General features: G+C 41.8%; 2 protein-coding genes across 4 annotated transcripts in view; one reads left to right on the plus strand and one right to left on the minus strand.

The window, feature by feature from the left end:
• The window catches only part of crlf3 (cytokine receptor-like factor 3), a 31,398-nt gene extending 21,092 nt beyond the window's left edge, over nt 1-10,306 (minus strand). For 2 of the 3 annotated variants that reach the window (XM_082976056.1, XM_082976055.1), the window contains exon 1: nt 10,154-10,306. The gene's annotated coding sequence lies outside the window, so the exon portion shown is untranslated. 3 annotated transcript variants of the gene reach the window in all.
• Nucleotides 10,307-11,953: 1,647 nt separating this feature from the next.
• LOC106595112 (mpv17-like protein) lies at nt 11,954-22,243 on the plus strand. The gene is made up of 4 exons (XM_045719620.2): nt 11,954-13,409; nt 15,697-15,767; nt 17,147-17,176; nt 19,397-22,243. Exons 1-4 carry the CDS (start codon nt 13,088-13,090, stop codon nt 19,628-19,630), a joined length of 657 nt encoding a protein of 218 aa, XP_045575576.1. The 5' UTR covers nt 11,954-13,087; the 3' UTR covers nt 19,631-22,243.
• Nucleotides 22,244-23,140: the final 897 nt, after the last annotated feature.

Genomic DNA, 23,140 nt, shown 5'->3' on the forward strand with positions numbered 1-23,140 from the left:
CCAGAGACCATACACTAGCAGCAACCAGCCAACCAGAGACCAGACACTAGCAGCAACCAGCCAACCAGCCAACCAGACACTAGCAGCAACCAGCCAACCAGAGACCAGACACTAGCAGCAACCAGCCAACCAGACACTAGCAGCAACCAGCCAACCAGAGACCAGACACTAGCAGCAACCAGCCAACCAGACACTAGCAGCAACCAGCCAACCAGACACTAGCAGCAACCAGCCAACCAGACACTAGCAGCAACCAGCCAACCAGACACTAGCAGCAACCAGCCAACCAGAGACCAGACACTAGCAGCAACCAGCCAACCAGAGACCAGACACTAGCAGCAACCAGCCAACCAGAGACCAGACACTAGCAGCAACCAGCCAACCAGAGACCAGACACTAGCAGCAACCAGATACAAGCAGATAGTCCCTATTCACGTTCAAGATGACTGTTTCCCACATAGCAGATACAAACAGAAATCCATGAGTATGACACAAAAGAGTGAGGGTTATGGTTACAGTACAGCCTGTACCAGACCAGAACATGTTGAGGTGGTTTGGCTGAAGGTACAGTACAGCCTGTACCAGACCAGAACATGTTGAGGTGGTTTGGCTGAAGGTACAGTACAGCCTGTACCAGACCAGAACATGTTGAGGTGGTTTGGCTGAAGGTACAGTACAGCCTGTACCAGACCAGAACATGCTGAGGTAGTTTGGCTGAAGGTACAGTACAGCCTGTACCAGACCAGAACATGCTGAGGTAGTTTGGCTGAAGGTACAGTACAGCCTGTACCAGACCAGAACATGTTGAGGTGGTTTGGCTGAAGGTACAGTACAGCCTGTACCAGACCAGAACATGTTGAGGTGGTTTGGCTGAAGGTACAGTACAGCCTGTACCAGACCAGAACATGTTGAGGTAGTTTGGCTGAAGGTACAGGATAGTCTATACCAGACCAGAACATGCTGAGGTAGTTTAGCTGAAGGTACAGTACAGCCTGTACCAGACCAGAACATGTTGAGGTGGTTTGGCTGAAGGTACAGTACAGCCTGTACCAGACCAGAACATGCTGAGGTAGATTAGCTGAAGGTACAGTACAGCCTGTACCAGACCAGAACATGTTGAAGTGGTTTGGCTGAAGGTACAGTACAGCCTGTACCAGACCAGAACATGTTGAGGTGGTTTGGATGAAGGTACAGGATAGAGGAAGCTTACTTCAGTCTTCACTAAAACCTCCATCTCAAGTGCATTGTTTTCCACCCATAGACTTGTATAAAGAATGGTTTCCACCCATAGACTTGTATAAAGAATGGTTTCCACCCATAGACTTGTATAAAGAATGGTTTCCACCCATAGACTTGTATAAAGAATGGTTTCACCAGAGGCAGAAAGAGGAGGTGGACAGGGTTTCACTAGAAGCCATCCCAGTGTACACAATGTATCCTACCCTGCCCCCAAACACACACCTTAGTGAGGTCATCTGGGAGGTTCATTGATTGATTGAGTGAGTTCAAAGGGTCACGGTACTACTGTCAAACACACACAGACACACAGGACAACAATACCAGTGGAACCACATGACCCACTGGGCTGAACCCACCTGTTTACATTACATTTTAGTCATTTAGCAGACGCTCTTATCCAGAGCGACTTACAGTAGTGAATGCATACATTTCATACATTTGATTTCATGCATTTTTTTATTTAAAAAAATAAAATAAAAATGGTGTACCGGCCCCTGGTGGGAATCGAACGCACACACCATGCTGGCGTTGCAAATACCATGCTCTACCAACTGAGCCACAGGGAAGACAGATAAGACGGATAAAACAAAACACATGGTCTGTCCCTTAAAGAACCCCCCCTGGTAAAACGGAGTCCAGTATTTAGGGTAGGGTGCCATTTGGGATGCAGACAGTGGTTCCATCTCGCCCTGCGGACATCTTTGGTTCAATCTACAGACCTAACAGATAGACTGACTGTGACTGTAGGCCTAACAGAACCACACGGTCAATCTAACAGAACCACACAGTCAATCTAACAGAAACACACAGTCAATCTAACAGAACCACACAGTCAATCTAACAGAACCACACAGTCAATCTAACAGAACCACACAGACACGGTCAATCTAACAGAACCACACAGTCACGGTCAATCTAACAGAACCACACAGTCAATCTAACAGAACCACACAGACACGGTCAATCTAACAGAACCACACGGTCAATCTAACAGAACCACACAGACAATCTAACAGAACCACACAGACAATCTAACAGAACCACACAGTCAATCTGACAGAACCACACAGTCAATCTAACAGAACCACACAGACAATCTAACAGAACACACACACAGTCAATCTAACAGAACCATGCAGTCACAGTCAATCTAACAGAACCACACAGACAGTCAACCTAACAGAACCACACACACAGTCAATCTAACAGAACCATGCAGTCACAGTCAATCTAACAGAACCATGCAGTCACAGTCAATCTAACAGAACCACACACACAGTCAATCTAACAGAACCACACACACAGTCAATCTAACAGAACCACACACACAGTCAATCTAACAGAACCACACAGTCAATCTAACAGAACCACACAGTCAATCTAACAGAACCACACAGTCAATCTAACAGAACCACACAGACACAGTTACATTAGAACATATTGAGATGTGCTTCTTTGACTATAAATAGTCACTGATCTGTTAGAAAAGAAGTGTATGTTTCTCAGAAAGATTTCTAAAAGGGTGTGGTTTGTTGTTGGTAGCTGTTCTCTCAGTCTCTAGAATCCTACAGATTATAACACACTGTCTCAGTCTCTAGAATCCTACAGATTATAACACACTGTCTCAGTCTCTAGAATCCTACAGATTATAACACACTGTCTCTGTCTCTAGAATCCTACAGATTATAACACACTGTCTCTGTCTCTAGAATCCTGCAGATTATAACACACTGTCTCTAGAATCCTGCAGATTATAACACACTGTCTCTAGAATCCTGCAGATTATAACACACTGTCTCAGTCTCTAGAATCCTACAGATTATAACACACGGTCTCTAGAATCCTACAGATTATAACACACTGTCTCTAGAATCCTACAGATTATAACTCTCTGTCTCTAGAATCCTACAGATTATAACACACTGTCTGTCTCTCTGTCTCTAGAATCCTACAGATTATAACACACTGTCTCTGTCTCTAGAACCCTACAGATTATAACACACTGTCTCTGTCTCTAGAATCCTACAGATTATAACACACTGTCTCTGTCTCTAGAATCCTGCAGATTATAACACACTGTCTCTGTCTCTAGAATCCTACAGATTATAACACACTGTCTCTGTCTCTAGAATCCTACAGATTATAACACACTGTCTCAGTCTCTAGAATCCTACACATAATAACATCCTGTCTCTGTCTCTAGAATACTACAGATTATAACACACTGTCTCTAGAATCCTACAGATTATAACACACTGTCTCTAGAACCCTGCAGATTATAACACACTGTCTCTGTCTCTAGAATCCTACAGATTATAACACACTGTCTCTAGAATCCTACAGATTATAACACACTGTCTCTAGAACCCTGCAGATTATAACACACTGTCTCAAGAATCCTACAGATTATAACACACTGTCTCTAGAATCCTGCAGATTATAACACACTGTCTCTAGAATCCTGCAGATTATAACACACTGTCTCTAGAATCCTGCAGATTATAACACACTGTCTCTGTCTCTAAAATCCTACAGATTATAACACACTGTCTCTGTCTCTAGAATCCTACAGATTATAACACACTGTCTCTGTCTCTAGAATCCTACAGATTATAACACACTGTCTCTGTCTCTAGAACCCTGCAGATTATAACACACTGTCTCTAGAATCCTACAGATAATAACACACTGTCTCTAGAATCCTGCAGATTATAACACACTGTCACGGTCTCTAGAATCCTGCAGATTATAACACACTGTCTCTAGAATCCTGCAGATTATAACACACTGTCTCTAGAATCCTGCAGATTATAACACACTGTCTCTAGAATCCTGCAGATTATAACACACTGTCTCTAGAATCCTGCAGATTATAACACACTGTCTCTAGAATCCTGCAGATTATAACACACTGTCTCTAGAACCCTGCAGATTATAACACACTGTCTCTAGAATCCTGCAGATTATAACACACTGTCTCTAGAACCCTACAGATGAAAACACACTGTCTCTAGAACCCTGCAGATGAAAACACACTGTCTCTAGAATCCTACAGATTATAACACACTGTCTCTAGAATCCTACAGATTATAACACACTGTCTCTAGAATCCTACAGATTATAACACACTGTCTCTAGAATCCTACAGATTATAACACACTGTCTCTGTCTCTAGAATCCTACAGATTATAACACACTGTCTCTGTCTCTAGAATCCTACAGATTATAACACACTGTCTCTGTCTCTAGAATCCTACAGATTATAACACACTGTCTCTGTCTCTAGAATCCTGCAGATTATAACACACTGTCTCTAGAATCCTACAGATTATAACACACTGTCTCTAGAACCCTGCAGATTATAACACACTGTCTGTCTCTAGAATCCTACAGATTATAACACACTGTCTCTAGAATCCTACAGATTATAACACACTGTCTCTAGAACCCTGCAGATTATAACACACTGTCTCTAGAATCCTACAGATTATAACACACTGTCACGGTCTCTAGAATCCTGCAGATTATAACACACTGTCACGGTCTCTAGAATCCTGCAGATTATAAACACACTGTCTCTAGAATCCTGCAGATTATAACACACTGTCTCTAGAATCCTACAGATTATAACACACTGTCTCTAGAATCCTACAGATTATAACACACTGTCTCAGTCTCTAGAATCCTACAGATTATAACACACTGTCTCTGTCTCTAGAATCCTGCAGATTATAACACACTGTCTCTAGAACCCTGCAGACTATAACACACTGTCTCTAGAACCCTGCAGACTATAACACACTGTCTCTAGAACCCTGCAGATTATAACACACTGTCTCTGTCTCTAGAATCCTACAGATTATAACACACTGTCTCTGTCTCTAGAATCCTGCAGATTATAACACACTGTCTCTAGAACCCTGCAGATTATAACACACTGTCTCTAGAATCCTGCAGATTATAACACACTGTCTCTGTCTCTAGAATCCTGCAGATTATAACACACTGTCTCTGTCTCTAGAATCCTACAGATTATGACACACTGTCTCTGTCTCTAGAATCCTACAGATTATAACACACTGTCTCAGTCTCTAGAATCCTGCAGATTATAACACACTGTCTCTGTCTCTAGAACCCTGCAGATTATAACACACTGTCTCTGTCTCTAGAATCCTACAGATTATGACACACTGTCTCTGTCTCTAGAATCCTACAGATTATAACACACTGTCTCAGTCTCTAGAATCCTGCAGATTATAACACACTGTCACTAGAATCCTACAGATTATAACACACTGTCTCTGTCTCTAGAATCCTGCAGATTATAACACACTGTCTCTAGAACCCTGCAGACTATAACACACTGTCTCTAGAACCCTGCAGACTATAACACACTGTCTCTAGAACCCTGCAGATTATAACACACTGTCTCTGTCTCTAGAATCCTACAGATTATAACACACTGTCTCTGTCTCTAGAATCCTGCAGATTATAACACACTGTCTCTAGAACCCTGCAGATTATAACACACTGTCTCTAGAATCCTGCAGATTATAACACACTGTCTCTGTCTCTAGAATCCTGCAGATTATAACACACTGTCTCTGTCTCTAGAATCCTACAGATTATGACACACTGTCTCTGTCTCTAGAATCCTACAGATTATAACACACTGTCTCAGTCTCTAGAATCCTGCAGATTATAACACACTGTCTCAGTCTCTAGAATCCTGCAGATTATAACACACTGTCTCTGTCTCTAGAATCCTACAGATTATAACACACTGTCTCAGTCTCTAGAATCCTGCAGATTATAACACACTGTCTCTGTCTCTAGAATCCTACAGATTATAACACACTGTCTCAGTCTCTAGAATCCTACAGATTATAACACACTGTCTCTGTCTCTAGAACCCTGCAGATTATAACACACTGTCTCTGTCTCTAGAATCCTACAGATTATAACACACTGTCTCAGTCTCTAGAATCCTACAGATTATAACACACTGTCTCAGTCTCTAGAATCCTGCAGATTATAACACACTGTCTCTAGAACCCTGCAGATTATAACACACTGTCTGTCTCTCTGTCTCTAGAATCCTACAGATTATAACACACTGTCTGTCTCTCTGTCTCTAGAATCCTACAGATTATAACACACTGTCTCTGTCTCTAGAATCCTACAGATTATAACACACTGTCTCAGTCTCTAGAATCCTACATATTATAACACACTGTCTCTGTCTCTAGAACCCTGCAGATTATAACACACTGTCTCAGTCTCTAGAATCCTACAGATTATAACACACTGTCTCTAGAATCCTACAGATTATAACACACTGTCTCAGTCTCTAGAATCCTACAGAATATAACACACTGTCTCTAGAACCCTGCAGATTATAACACACTGTCTCAGTCTCTAGAATCCTACAGATTATAACACACTGTCTCTAGAACCCTGCAGATTATAACACACTGTCTCAGTCTCTAGAATCCTACAGATTATAACACACTGTCTCTGTCTCTAGAATCCTACAGATTATAACACACTGTCTCAGTCTCTCTCAGGGTTCCTAAAGATAATCCAATTTTTAGTTGGGGGGTTACAGATACAATATTCAGATTCATATCAATTCATATATTCAGGTCATATTTTCCATTCCATATGTTCCTGTTGTACCTGTGTGCTGCCAACATGAAAACATCCTCATTGTATAAAATCCAAACAGGAAGGTGTTAGTAGTGTCACAGTGATGTCAGTGTAACTCTGCTGGTCTGGCTGCTACAGCAGCTTCCTTTCTCTGTCTGTCCTACCACCAAGTTACCTCAAACATGTTTAGGCACTGAGCTAATTTCAGGTCTGCTGAGCACAAACTTCAACGCTGTGAAAATTCTGCGCAACTTCCAGCGTACTGTGAACACTGAGGCTGTACCCGTTTTAAATTACAGTTTTAACAGTGGTCACATAGGCCACTGTGGCGATTTGATCATAATGTAGGCCTACCAGAGTGGTCTACCGTCAAAAACAATGGAGAAAATGCATCCCATAACATTTTAACATGGAAATAGCTGTTCTATCATTCAGCCTACAGTAGCAGCCAATGTGTGGTGTTCAATGTTGGTCTACATTCCATGAGACTTCTGAAAATAACAACATACAGGGCTTAACATGAACCTGTTTATCCACTTGTCCTTTAGACAAGGAGGTGACTGAAAATGTTGTTGTGTTGTTTACACTTTACAAAATAAAATGCTTAATTATTCCCATACCATTATTACAGAGAATCAGACACATTGTGCTACCCTCTGCCTATTGGCTACTTAGCTTATTCAAACCTGTCTCAAAATACAACACTGTCCCTTTAAAGACAAAAAAAAAACTATTTACCTGACCTGCTTGTCTAGAAATGTTTTGTGCTCTTGTAGGAAGCAATCACTCCCCTATTGCTGACTAATGATCTATAACTGGGTTAATAACTCACTAACTATCAATCACTCCCCTATTGCTGACTAATGATCTATAACTGGGTTAATAACTCACTAACTATCAATCACTCACCTATTGCTGACTAATGATCTATAACTGGGCTAATAACTCACTAACTATCAATCACTCCCCTATTGCTGACTAATGATCTATAACTGGGCTAATAACTCACTAACTATCACTCCCCTACTGCTGACTAATGATCTATAACTGGGCTAATAACTCACTAACTAGCAAAGGGTATGAACAAAATGTGGACACGTGGCTACATGCAGCTCTTGATTTTATCTCAAAACAAGCACATCTACTCACTATCAAATCAGATGTTATTGGTCACATACACGTGTTTGCCAGATGTTATTGTGGGTGTAGTGAAATGCTTGTGTTCCTTGGTCCAACAGTGCAGTAGTATCTAACAATACACACAAATCTAAGTAAAGGAATGGAATTAAGAACATATGAATATTTGAAGAGCAATGTCAGTGATATCACAGCTGTAAACACAGTCCAGTTTAAAGTAAATGGCACAGATCCATTTATGGCAATGATCTATTTGCATATAGGCCTACTGCAGTTCTGACAGGTTATGTCCCACCAGTCTGTGTAGAGTACGGGCTCAATAGAATCCTACTCTGCCGCGTTCTGCCGCGTTCTGCCGCGTTCTGCCTTTGTTTCAGGTATGTTGCATTGAAATTGGCCACTGTCGCCACAGTAAAGGGAAACGTAGATGGTGTTAACTAACAGGGAACACTCTAGAAAGTTGAGTAAAGTTCAATCTCGTGCTTCTCTCAGTGGGCTGATGTTTCTAGCTGTGCAGCAATCTCAGGCTACTGCACCCCGCACTCAGTTTAGAGGGAACATTGGTTAGGACTGAGTTAGCACCAAGATGGGACTAGAAAGATGGAGAACTGTGTGTGTGTGTGTGTGTGTGTGTGTGTTGTCTCTGTGATGCTGCTACTACTGATGATGCTGCTACTGCTGGTGACCTAGATTCAGACGGCAGCGGGCCTCCTGCTGGAACACACTGGCTACGTCACAAATAGAACCCTAGTCCCTACGTAGTGCACTACTGTTGGTCTGATCCCTATGGGGCCTGGTCTCTCTCTCATCTCTGTCACATGCGTTTACATGTGACAGAGATAGTGTGTGACAGAGATAGTATGGCGTGAATGTGTATGCCCCACTTCTAAGACTAGACCCCCTCCCTCCACACACACACAGGATTTAAAGGCAGTAATCTTGGAGCAATATAACAGCTTCACCCCAGCGTGGGAGGAACATTCAGGTCACACGGATAATCACACACAGACACACACACACAATGTTGATCGCAGAAAGCCTCAGACTATTATTGAGAAGATGCTGTCAGTGAAACATGAAATCGCCCTCCCTCCAGCTGAAACAAAGTCTGCTACGGTCCTGGTCAAAAGTAGTGCACTATGTAGGGAATATGATGCTATTTGGGAGGCAACCTTTGTTTTTCAGGACTTCGTGTATGCACCGAAATCCATACCGTGGATTTGGCTTCGGACTTGTTATGAACTTAGACCACTGACCTATAGATACTATTGATCTGTTGCTAGGAAACAGTCCTAGTGGCATGTCTACACTTTAATTCCATGAGTGTTACTGATAGCCTAGTCAAGGAAGGAAAGTAACAAATGTTATTCCATAATCACTATCCAGTATAATCATTCCTAGCCACCGTGCTTCTACATCTGCATTACTTGCTGTTTGGGGTTTCAGGCTGGGTTTCTGTACAGCACTTTGAGATATCAGCTGATGTAAAAAGGGCTTTATAAATCAAATTTGATTGATTTGATGGATTGATTGATTAGTAACCTACAAAATCTCATCACTTTGGACAATTGCCATTCTGATAGTTATTTCTAGACCTTTAATTTCATTTCACCATATCCAGCAGTAGGCTACTACAATCATTAACCTAGAATCCTACATCAGACGTGTCATTCTACACAACTGTCTGTCATTGTGTGTTCAACCTGGAAAGTTATGACAGATGCTCACATAAAGACGAGTGTGGAGCTTCGACCGTAACTATTATTATCGTCACGCAGCGAGCGGATGTCGTGGAGAGGCAACGCAACTTTGCGCAACAGAAAAACATGACCATACTCGCTCAAAATCAACTTCCGTAATTCTAAACACCCCCGTTTCACGAGAAGTCACCACCCAACATGCCTTTATCGATACATATGCAATTCACACAATTCTGGTTATTGTTGATGATGAATGAAAGTAAAGCATCGAGGGCTTGGCTTTCACCAACCCTCGTGAAACAATACATTTCCAGAAAATGTCAAAGAAAACACCCAAGTCAGCCAGTCCATAGTACATCAACAGTAATATTCAAGACATTAGTAAACGCTTCATGCAGCTTATTAAATAATGCGATATCGAATCCTACCTGATTCGGACTTAGTTTCTGGTCATTCTAAAGTTCGTTACCATTTCGGCTACCGACCGACGCAAAGACGTTATTGCGCCAGTCCAAAAATAACAATTTACTGGGCTTTCTGCTGATCGGCAGCTCAACTAGCCAATAGCAGAAGGATATTGGACAGTCTTCCTCTCCCTGTGCCCGCCCTCTGAGTTGCAATGTGAAACAATAGCCTTGCTGTAATAGTTAAAACCACTGATGAAACTCGGATGATGCATCGGCATAAACATCCCAATGCAAGTCTCATCCAAATAAATGTACATTCTAACTGTGCGATTTTATTGTTTGGACATTTTTACCATCGCCAAAATATGCATGTGATTGAGCATACATGTACTGCAGTAGACCTAAGTGACTGAATCATGACAGCTATCAAATCAAACTTTATTTGTCACATGCGCCGAATACAAGTGTAGACTTTACCGTGAAATGCTTACTTACAAGCCCTTAACCAACAGTGCAGTTCAAGAAGAGTTAAGAATATATTTACCAAATAAACTAAAGTAAAAAATTATAAAAAAGTAACAATAACATAAGAATAAGGAGGCTATATACAGGGGTAGTGTGCCGGGATACAGGTCAGTTGAGGCCATTTGTACATGTAGGTAGGGGTGAAGTGACTATGCATAGATAATAAACAGAAAGTAGCAGCAGTGTCTAAAACAAATGGGGGGGGGGGGGGGGGGGGGGGGTCAATGTAAATAGTCCAGTGGCCATTTGATTAATTGTTCAGCAGTCTTATGGCTTGGGGGTAGAAGCTGTTAAGGAGCCTTTTGGTCCTAGACTTGGCGCTCCGGTACTGCTTGCCGTGCGGTAGCAGAGAAAACAGTCTATGACTTGGCTGACTGGAGTCTCTAACAATTTTATGGCCTTTCCTCTGACACCGCCTGGTATAGAGGTCCTGGATGGCAGGAAGCTTGGCCCCAGTGATGTACTGGGCCGTACACACTACCCTCTGTAGCGCCTTATGGTCAGATGCGGAGCAGTTGCCATACCAGGCGGTGATGCAAACGGTCAGGATGCTCTCGATGGTGCATCACCATGAGGCTTTATCAATCAGTGGACTAAAACACAATGCTATTATTATGGTATGAAAATAGCATACCGTTCAGTCTGCATTTGTTTTATTAGTAGTCAAACAAACAGCTAAATTAGCTTTAAAAAAACGAATAAAACAACATCTCACAACACAACCCCTCTCCCCTACATATTAACGTTTTAAAATGTTTGTCAATCGTTAAGTATTGTTGTCTGTAATGTCTTTTTCGTTATGTGTCGGAACCCAGGAAGACTAGCCATTGTCGCCATTGGAGTCGGCTAATGGGGATCCCAATAAAATCTCTATCTAAAAACATAATAATATACAGTATATGGCCACATGAACAGCCATGTCTCTGTCTGTATACCGTTTCAAGACCACCTCCTAGTGGTGATAGACAGCCATGTCTCTGTCTGTATACCGTTTCAAGACCACCTCCTAGTGGTGATAGACAGCCATGTCTCTGTCTGTATACCGTTTCAAGACCACCCATCGATGATAGGTAGGCAAAAACACTATATTTACTTGAGCTCTAAGGTTTTATAAATCAAACTGTTGTTAAAAGTTGTCATCATTGGTTAAAGCATTTCAGACAGAAAACCTATTAGAAAACAACAAATTGGTATGCTTATCCAATGAAAATAATAAAAGGTGGTTTTACATGTTGATTCCTCTGTGTGAGTTGTTCTATATATTCCTTTGGAACTTTTGTGAGTGTAATGATTACTTTTCATTTTTGATTGTTTATTTCACTTGCTTTGGCAATGTACATGTATGTTTCCCATGCCAAAAATTTATGAGAGAGAGAGAGGAAAGAGAGAGAGAGAGAAGAGAAGGGAGAGAGAGAAAGAGAGAGAGAGAGAGAGAGAGAAGAGAGAGAGACAAAACAAGCTGTGCGTAAAAGTAGTTGCCGGCCACCATACATGCGTGTAAAAGTGAAGTGCTGCGTCCAGTGCTCGCAGCCTTACAGATTAACAACACATTTGATTGGTTTAAATTTCCACTACTCTAAAAACTAACCCGGGTCATTGAGATTTGTGGAGTTGTTGAAGCGCGCTATAAATCTGAGCGCCTCACGGGACAATCCTCTAGATTAGCGGTCGACGCACAGGATGGATTTCGTAGATAGCAACCTGATACTGTACCGTACTGGTCGGTATACAGGGACGGGTTGATCTAGAATGGACGAATGAAATGCTTTAAATGTAACGTATCGATGGATTTCGCTACTCTTCCATGATCAAATGAGTCCGTTGTTATAAGGATAGAATGTGTGTAGTCCTAACGGTTAAATAGGCTAGATGAGCTATGACCGGAGAGCTAAATAGGGACCTTTCCTGTTTGGATTCCAAAATGAAGAGACCCAACGTAATGGTGGCAGATTTGGTGCGTTACAACACTGTCTTGTGGGACCTTTGTGATGGAGCCGTTTTACTTTCTCACTAAAACAAGCAGATCTAAGAATGCGTAACAGTACTTTAATGGTTGGAAGTAACGTCTAAACCTTTTGGCTAATATTAATGTATTTTCGGGTTCTGCTTGCTCACTAACATCAGATAACAATCTCAGGTATACAAGCGTAGACTACATTTAGCTGGCATGCCAAGTGTGTGAATAGGAGGAACTTTAAAATATCTATCCCGCCATTGTGCCCTTGGATAGGGCACTTAACCTATAACCTGCTCCAGGGCCGCTGTTCTGCCACTGACCGACCGGTGCCTCTCTCAACGTGTGTGTTTCTTCACCTCGGACGATTTGGAAAGGCAGAGGACAACTTTCCTTTTGAAGTTTCACCCAACAGTGGTCGAACTACACAATTATATTCTACTCTGTTCTGTTGTCGTAGAACACCGCAGTTCAAAATGAACGTGTTGAAAATGAGGAAAGCCGTATTAAAAGAAGCGGTTAAACGGTTCCCATGGTTAGCCAACGTTACTCTGTATGGCTGCCTGTTTGCCGGCGGCGACTTCGTTCATCAGATGATCGCACAAAGAGAAGAGATGGACTGGAAACACACCAGAAATGTTGCCATAGTGGCCATCAGCTTCCATGGAAACTTTAATTATTTCTGGTTGCGGGCTTTGGAGAGCCGTTTTCCAGGAAAATCTCCCGGAATGCTTTTCCGCAAACTGCTCCTGGACCAAAGTTTTGCATCACCCTTGGCAACGAGTGTCTTCTACACAGGTAACGTGCATTTTACTGTGGAAAGTTTAATTGAAGTGTATCTATTGTAGCCTACAACAATTTTCGAATTTCCTACAGTGGCCTACATAGAATAACCTTATATATAGAAACAGACCAATGCGTCATGTCCATTGGGTAATAGGCCCATGCTAGGCTACTCTCCTATAGCCTTATAGCCTAACCCTATAGCCTAACCCTATAGCCTTATAGCCTAACCCTATAGCATAACTCTATAGCCTAACCCTATAGCCTTATAGCCTAACCCTATAGCATAACTCTATAGCCTAACCCTATAGCCTTATAGCCTAACCCTATAGCCTTATAGCCTAACCCTATAGCCTAACCCTATAGCATAACCCTATAGCCTAACCCTATAGCCTAACCCTATAGCCTAACCCTATAGCCTTATAGCCTAACCCTATAGCCTTATAGCCTAACCCTATAACCTAACCCTATAGCCTAACCCTATAGCCTAACCCTATAGCCTAACCCTATAACCTAACCCTATAGCATAACCCTATAGCCTAACCCTATAGCCTAACCCTATAACCTTATAGCCTAACCCTATAGCCTAACCCTATAGCCTAACCCTATAACCTTATAGCCTAACCCTATAGCCAAATCCTATAACCTTATAGCCTAACCCAATAGCCTAACCCTATAGCCTTATAGCCTAACCCTATAGCCTAACCCTATAGCCTAACCCTATAGCCTTATAGCCTAACCCTATAGCCTAACCCTATAGCCTTATAGCCTAACCCTATAGCCTAACCCTATAGCCTAACCTTATAGCCTAACCCTATAGCCTAACCCTATAGCCTAACCTATAGCCTAACCCTATAGCCTTATAGCCTAACCCTATAGCCTAACCCTATAGCATAACTCTATAGCCTAACCCTATAACCTTATAGCCTAACCCTATAGCATAACCCTATAGCCTAACCCTATAGCATAACTCTATAGCCTAACCCTATAGCCTTATAGCCTAACCCTATAGCCTTATAGCCTAACCCTATAGCCTAACCCTATAGCATAACCCTATAGCCTAACCCTATAGGGTTGCCTAACCCTATAGCCTAACCCTATAGCCTAACCCTATAGCCTTATAGCCTAACCCTATAGCCTTATAGCCTAACCCTATAGCCTAACCCTATAGCCTTATAGCCTAACCCTATAGCCTAACCCTATAGCCTAACCCTATAGCCTAACCCTATAGCCTAACCCTATAGCCTAACCCTATAACCTAACCCTATAGCATAACCCTATAGCCTAACCCTATAGCCTAACCCTATAACCTTATAGCCTAACCCTATAGCCTAACCCTATAACCTTATAGCCTAACCCTATAGCCTAACCCTATAGCCTAACCCTATAACCTTATAGCCTAACCCTATAGCCTAATCCTATAACCTTATAGCCTAACCCAATAGCCTAACCCTATAGCCTTATAGCCTAACCCTATAGCCTAACCCTATAGCCTTATAGCCTAACCCTATAGCCTAACCCTATAGCCTTATAGCCTAACCCTATAGCCTAACCCTATAGCCTAACCTTATAGCCTAACCCTATAACCTAACCCTATAACCTAACCCTATAGCCTAACCCTATAGCCTTATAGCCTAACCCTATAGCCTAACCCTATAGCCTAACCCTATAGCCTTATAGCCTAACCCTATAGCCTAACCCTATAGCCTTATAGCCTAGCCTTATAGCCTAACCCTATAGCCTAACCCTATAACCTAACCCTATAGCATAACCCTATAGCCTAACCCTATAGCCTAACCCTATAGCCTAACCCTATAGCCTAACCCTATAACCTTATAGCCTAACCCTATAGCCTAACCCTATAGCCTAACCCTATAACCTTATAGCCTAACCCTATAGCCTAATCCTATAACCTTATAGCCTAACCCAATAGCCTAACCCTATAGCCTTATAGCCTAACCCTATAGCCTAACCCTATAGCCTTATAGCCTAACCCTATAGCCTAACCCTATAGCCTTATAGCCTAACCCTATAGCCTAACCCTATAGCCTAACCCTATAGCCTAACCTTATAGCCTAACCCTATAACCTAACCCTATAGCCTAACCCTATAGCCTTATAGCCTAACCCTATAGCCTAACCTTGGATGTGTGTATTTGTAAATGCTGAATGTGATGAATGGACTGCAGTGTTCTAACGTGTACTCGTTCAAAAGGTCATGTGCAAATGCACGAGGTTTGAGTGATGTGTGAAATGGGCACAAGTGTGACCTACAGTTTGTACTCTCTCCTCTTCTTCTGCAGGAGTGAGCTTCTTGGAGAATAAAGACGATGTCTTCGAGGACTGGAGAGAAAAGTTCCTCAACACGTACAAGGTAAGATGAAATCAGAACGAACCGGAACCGACCGAGAGGCCGGCCGGCCCACGCATACAGGCAGAGAAGGAAAGTCACCTTCCGCCTGCCTGGTGTGAGCTCACCCCCTATTAACCCAGATTATGGCACCGCTTTTGCGCAGCAATGGGCAGGCGGCCAGGGATACTGCAATGCATGACTATTACTGCCAGTGGAAAACAAATAACGAGCCCAACTCTTCCAGGCCCAACAACCGTTGTAAAATAATACTGAGATCTGGGTAGAACATATTCCCCCCATTGAAATAAAATAAAAGGGCAGTGTAGAAAGTTGGAGGGAAGAAGTCCCATTGATCTGAGTGGTAGGAATACAGCTCTGGACGTATAGAGAGGGGTGCTGCTGGAAGAAGTCCCATTGATCTGAGTGGTAGGAATACAGCTCTGGACGTATAGAGAGGGGTGCTGCTGGAAGAAGTCCCATTGATCTGAGTGGTAGGAATACAGCTCTGGACGTATAGAGAGGGGTGCTGCTGGAAGAAGTCCCATTGATCTGAGTGGTAGGAATACAGCTCTGGACGTATAGAGAGGGGTGCTGCTGGAAGAAGTCCCATTGATCTGAGTGGTAGGAATACAGCTCTGGACATATAGAGAGGGGTGCTGCTGGAAGAAGTCCCATTGATCTGAGTGGTAGGAATACAGCTCTGGACATATAGAGAGGGGTGCTGCTGGAAGAAGTCCCATTGATCTGAGTGGTAGGAATACAGCTCTGGACGTATAGAGAGGGGTGCTGCTGGAAGAAGTCCCATTGATCTGAGTGGTAGGAATACAGCTCTGGACGTATAGAGAGGGGTGCTGCTGGAAGAAGTCCCATTGATCTGAGTGGTAGGAATACAGCTCTGGACATATAGAGAGGGGTGCTGCTGGAAGAAGTCCCATTGATCTGAGTGGTAGGAATACAGCTCTGGACATATAGAGAGGGGTGCTGCTGGAAGAAGTCCCATTGATCTGAGTGGTAGGAATACAGCTCTGGACGTATAGAGAGGGGTGCTGCTGGAAGAAGTCCCATTGGTCTGAGTGGTAGGAATACAGCTCTGGACGTATAGAGAGGGGTGCTGCTGGAAGAAGTCTCTGATTGTTAAATGAGTGGAAAATCAAGCTTTATTTAAAGTGCTTTATTATCACAGTCTCACAATCCACTTTATAAAGGAAATACAGACAGAGAGATAAACTCAGCAGGCATAGATACAGGCGGACAGACAGGAAAACATAAATGAGAGGCAGACAGACCAGACCTGCTGGTCAGTTTATGATGTGAAGTATCTGTGCTAGATCGGAGCTCTTGGAATACTGTATTTGACTTGGTTTGATTATTAACATGTTTCTTGTCTCTTTGAATTTCAGACTGGACTCATGTACTGGCCTTTCATGCAGGTAAATGATAAGGATGCTATTGATAGACAGTGTATCACTGTCCTGTAAATATCCCAGTGTATTGATGATAAACTATATTGTGTGAAGACATAACATCATGCTCTGAAATGTCCCCACCAACTAATACACATGTAGAGGAATTTACTATAAACATCCGGTTGAGCCTGTGCTGTGTCAATACAGTACTGTCACACACACACACACACACACACACACACACACACACACACACACATACACACACACACACACACACACACACACACACACACACTCTGTTCTATTTAAGTATGATGTTTATTTACTGTTAGAGATAACCTTCTTCTTCTGTTGAAGTGATGATCTGATGTCATAACATGGTGCTGGAATTTTTTATGTTTGTGCTGTTCTAATAACTAATGTCTGTGTTCTATTCATGTTCTGTTCTAATAACTAATGTCTGTGTTCTATTCATGTTCTGTTCTAATAACTAATGTCTGTGTTCTATTCATGTTCTGTTCTAATAACTAATGTCTGTGTTCTATTCATGTTCTATCTAATAACTAATGTCTGTGTTCTATTCATGTTCTGTTCTAATAACTAATGTCTGTGTTCTATTCATGTTCTATCTAATAACTAATGTCTGTGTTCTATTCATGTTCTGTTCTAATAACTAATGTCTGTGTTCTATTCATGTTCTGTTCTAATAACTAATGTCTGTGTTCTATTCATGTTCTGTTCTAATAACTAATGTCTGTGTTCTATTCATGTTCTGTTCTAATAACTAATGTCTGTGTTCTATTCATGTTCTGTTCTAATAACTAATGTCTGTGTTCTATTCATGTTCTGTTCTAATAACTAATGTCTGTGTTCTATTCATGTTCTGTTCTAATAACTAATGTCTGTGTTCTATTCATGTTCTGTTCTAATAACTAATGTCTGTGTTCTATTCATGTTCTGTTCTAATAACTAATGTCTGTGTTCTATTCATGTTCTATCTAATAACTAATGTCTGTGTTCTATTCATGTTCTGTTCTAATAACTAATGTCTGTGTTCTATTCATGTTCTGTTCTAATAACTAATGTCTGTGTTCTATTCATGTTCTGTTCTAATAACTAATGTCTGTGTTCTATTCATGTTCTGTTCTAATAACTCATGTCTGTGTTCTATTCATGTTCTGTTCTAATAACTAATGTCTGTGTTCTATTCATGTTCTATCTAATAACTAATGTCTGTGTTCTATTCATGTGCTGTTCTAATAACTAATGTCTGTGTTCTATTCATGTTCTGTTCTAATAACTAATGTCTGTGTTCATGCAAGTGACTGACTGAACGAATCCTCACTATCTTTAGCTGCAATTTGTCAGTACGCCCAGACCTTTGTTTTGAGAACGAAAGATATCTCAGTTTCAAGGTCTCAGCTTAGAGAGAAGAAGCCTGGTGAGGTGTTGGTCTGTCACATGTTATGAACCAGTATTGGTCTGTCACATGTTATGAACCAGTATTGGTCTGTCACATGTTATGAACCAGTATTGATCTGTCACATGTTATGAACCAGTATTGGTCTGTCACATGTTATGAACCAGTATTGATCTGTTACATGTTATGAACCAGTATTGGTCTGTTAAATGTTATGAACCAGTATTGGTCTGTCACATGTTATGAACCAGTATTGGTCTGTCACATGAATGAAACGGTAATGATTAATTAATTATGCTAAATCATGCAAATATAACTTGTCTGTGTATGGCTGTATATAAGACAACAGCTGGGACTGCCCCAGCAGAGCACCTGATTGACTTGTGTACTATGGTGCATTGAGTTGGTTGGAACCTCTCCAGCACGCTGACAATAAGCAATGATTCATTTAAGATGGACTTCTGGTTTCCCTGATGGAAATTTCCACGACATGGTGGTGAATTTCCACAACAACTGTTATAACACACACACACACACACACACACACACACACACACACACACACACACACACACACACACACACACACACACACACACACACACCTGTCAGTCAGTGGTGCATGTGCAGTGTGCTGTAATACAATACTAGTGTTCTTTTCTGATGCACTTCAAACTGACACCTGTTTTTATCTCCCCCTTCCTCTCTCTCTCCCTCTTCTACCCTCTTCACCCCTCCCTCTGCTTCACCCTCCCTCTTCACCCCCTCCCTTTCCTTCCCCCTCCCCCTCCCCCTCCCTCCCTCCCTCCCTCCGTCCCTAGTTCCTAAACTTCATCCTGATGCCTCTGTACCTGAGGACAGTCTTCATGGGCTGCTGTGCGTTCCTGTGGGCCACCTTCCTGTGTTTTTCCCGGCAGAGCGGGGACGGTACGGCCAGCGTGGCCCTCACCTTCGTCCTGTATCCCAAACAGAGGCTGCAGGCTGCCCGGGAGGCCCACCTCGCACGCAAGAAACAGAAAGAAGAGGAAGAACAGCAGCAGAGCACTGACAACTAACTGAATTGGTTCAATGAGATTCGATTCAATTCAGGAAACAGAAAACAGAAGAGGACCTGAGCACTGAAAACTGAACTGCTAAAATGTTATTTCAAATGAATTTCAACAAAACGTTGTTATATCTCCGTCTTCAAGGGCAACAAGACAAGGAACGAGGGCATGGTCATGTGAGGCCAGGCCAGGCTCTCACACCTTACAAAAAAACACAGTGAGAACTTAATCAGTTGGATTGAATAGAACTTTATTGATATCCTCAAGGACAAGGATGATTGAATATAACTTTATTGATATCCTCAGGGGCAAGGAGGAGTGATTATAACTTGATTGAATATAACTTTATTGATATCTTCAGGGGCAAGGAGGAGGCATTGTTGGAGCACAGTTATATCATTTAAGCCTACTGTACATATACAAATACATTCATGTTAATACTATACCAGCAACACGTACAGTGGGCCTAATACCTCCATCTAATACTACACCAGCAACACGTACAGTGGGCCTAATACATCCATCTAATACTACACCAGCAACACGTACAGTGGGCCTAATACATCCATCTAATACTATACCAGCAACACGTACAGTGGGCCTAATACCTCCATCTAATACTATACCAGCAACACGTACAGTGGGCCTAGTACATCCATCTAATACTATACCAGCAACACGTACAGTGGGCCTAATACCTCCATCTAATACTATACCAGCAACACGTACAGTGGGCCTAATACCTCCATCTAATACTATACCAGCAACACGTACAGTGGGCCTAGTACATCCATCTAATACTATACCAGCAACACGTACAGTGGGCCTACATAACAAACGTTACATCACTGATTCAATTCAACACAACTTTATCAATCGCGTCAAGGGCAACCCAGAAAGCATAGTCGGACACAGAACACATTACTTTAGACATTCAGACTGTACAGGTGTAGAAGTGCAATACATTACGTGAAACAGAACAAGTTACTCTGAGACGCTTGATACATACATGTACGGCCCCTGAAGATGTTTGTAAGACAAACATGTTGGGTGGATGAGAGAGCAGGTGTTAGATGTTGTGATTAAAGGGATGCTCCTCAGGGAGAGGAGGTGTTAGATGTTGTGATTACAGGGATGCTCCTCAGGGAGAGGAGGTGTTAGATGTTGTGATTACAGGGATGTCCCTCAGGGAGAGGAGGTGTTAGATGTTGTGATTTGCAGAGAGGTTCTTCAGGGAGAGGTGGTGTTAGATGTGATTTGCAGAGAGGTTCTTCAGGGAGAGATGGTGTTAGATGTGATTTGCAGAGAGGTTCTTCAGGGAGAGGTGGTGTTAGATGTGATTTGCAGAGAGGTTCTTCAGGGAGAGGTGGTGTTAGATGTGATTTGCAGAGAGGTTCTTCAGGGAGAGGTGGTGTTAGATGTGATTTGCAGAGAGGTTCTTCAGGGAGAGGTGGTGTTAGATGTGATTTGCAGAGAGGTTCTTCAGGGAGAGATGGTGTTAGATGTGATTTGCAGAGAGGTTTTTCAGGGAGAGGTGGTGTTAGATGTGATTTGCAGAGAGGTTCTTCAGGGAGAGGTGGTGTTAGTTGTGATTTGCAGAGAGGTTCTTCAGGGAGAGGTGGTGTTAGATGTGATTTGCAGAGAGGTTCTTCAGGGAGAGTTGGTGTTAGATGTGATTTGCAGAGAGGTTCTTCAGGGAGAGCAGGTGTTAGATGTTGTGATTTGCAGAGAGGTTCTTCAGGGTGTGTATTTGATGTTCACGTGAATATGTAAAATGTGTTTATTCTATGCTCTCAATTTCTATGTCCCATCGGTTGTGCCTTCTGTTGGTAACAAGAGCCCTTCATGTTCTGGTCTAGATTTAGTTAGTTCTTACTCAGAGAAACTGTGTGTGTTTTTGTGTGTGTTTTTGTGTGTGTTTTTGTGTGTGTGTGTGTGTGTGTGTGTGTATATATATATATATATATATATATATATATATATATATATATATATATATACAGTACCAGTCAAAAGTTTGGACACACCTATTCATTCAAGGGTTTTTCTTTATTTTTACTATATTCTACGTTGTAGAATAATAATGTAGACATCAAAACTATGAAATAACACATTTGGAATCATGTAGTAACCAAAAAAGTGTTTTGATTCTTCAAAGTAGCTACCCTTTGCGTTGATGACAGCTTTGCATTCTCTCAACCAGCTTCACCTGGAATGCTTCTCCAACTGTCTTGAAGGAGTTCCCGCATTTGCTGAGCACTTGTTGGCTACTTTCCTTCACTCTGCTGTCCAACTCATCGCAAACCATTGCAGGTGACTACCTCATCAAGCTGGTTGAGAGAATGCCAAGTGTGTTCAAAGCTGTCATCAAGGCAAAGGGTGGCAACTTTGAAGAATCTGTTAAACTTGTTTAACACTACATTGGTTACTACATGATACCATATGTGTTATTTCATAGTTTTATGTCTTCACTATTATTCTACAATGTAGAAAATAGTCAAATAAAATAAAATCCGTAGAATGAGTAGGTGTGTCCCAACTGTTGACAGGTACTGCTCAAGTGTTGTATAACTAGTCTTCCAGATTGACCATCGAAGGATAAAGTGCTATCCTGTCCTGTTACTTGAATTGTCTATTTATTTATTTTAACCTACTAGGTTGCCATCAACCCGGTTACCTTATAACGTACATATATATCCATGAACAAGAGGTATACATACCATTAGGGCTGCAAAATACACCAAATTCCTAGGTTTCCCAGAAATACCCATTGGAGGATTCACGGATTTCCTCCTTATTCCTTGCCAATTCCAGTTTTTGTTTTTCCAACCCTGGGAATCTGGGAAAGTTTCAGGAATTTTTGCATCCCATCAAGGTACTGAAGATCTGCAACATTCTTTACTTAAGTCAAACCTTACTGTAGAATTTTCCCAAAATTCCCAGGTTTTCCCCAAATCCTGGTTGAAATATTCCTGGAATCTGAAGGGTATAAGCAAGAAATCCAGGGATACTCTTACCCGGATTTCTGTAAATTTTGTTCAACCCTACTGTATAATCTACTTAAGAGGTGTTAATATTACAAATATTGTACTCAACATTACCTACCTGTGTTTACTGTTTCATAGAACAGTTGTGTTATGGCATACAGTGAATGAATAGATGGAGAAATAAAATCCAAGGTCAAGTCATACCTCCTTTCTTTGCCTCTTAAAGTAGCAGTTATCAAGTTAGTAGAGATACTTACTGTACAGACAGAGGTGTATTAGCCTCAAACCTCATAGGCTAAGATCAGGATTCAAATGATCGTGCTTTGTCAGCTATGCGCCAGTAAAAATCCATTTCTCAATGAGCTGATGTACGTAGAGTTTACCATTAATGCGGTCTCCGTGACAAGGGAACATTGCCTTTAAAAGATACAATGCTGACAAAGAGCAGGCGGATTACATTCTAGACTAAATATTCTATCCTCCAAATACTGTACCATATTATTCCAATGGAATACATTATGGAGAACTACGA

This window comes from Salmo salar, chromosome 06 (genome assembly GCF_965601325.2).
Source record: "Salmo salar chromosome 06, fSalSal1, whole genome shotgun sequence".
Classification (NCBI taxonomy): domain Eukaryota; kingdom Metazoa; phylum Chordata; class Actinopteri; order Salmoniformes; family Salmonidae; genus Salmo; species Salmo salar.

Bases quoted from the DNA above. Each gene is read 5' to 3' on its own strand.
- LOC106595112 (XM_045719620.2), top strand. From the start codon at position 13,088: ATGAACGTGTTGAAAATGAGGAAAGCCGTATTAAAAGAAGCGGTTAAA. The intron at 13,410-15,696 runs GTAACGTGCATT...CTTCTTCTGCAG, and splicing joins AACGAGTGTCTTCTACACAG to GAGTGAGCTTCTTGGAGAAT. The intron at 15,768-17,146 runs GTAAGATGAAAT...TTTGAATTTCAG, and splicing joins AGTTCCTCAACACGTACAAG to ACTGGACTCATGTACTGGCC.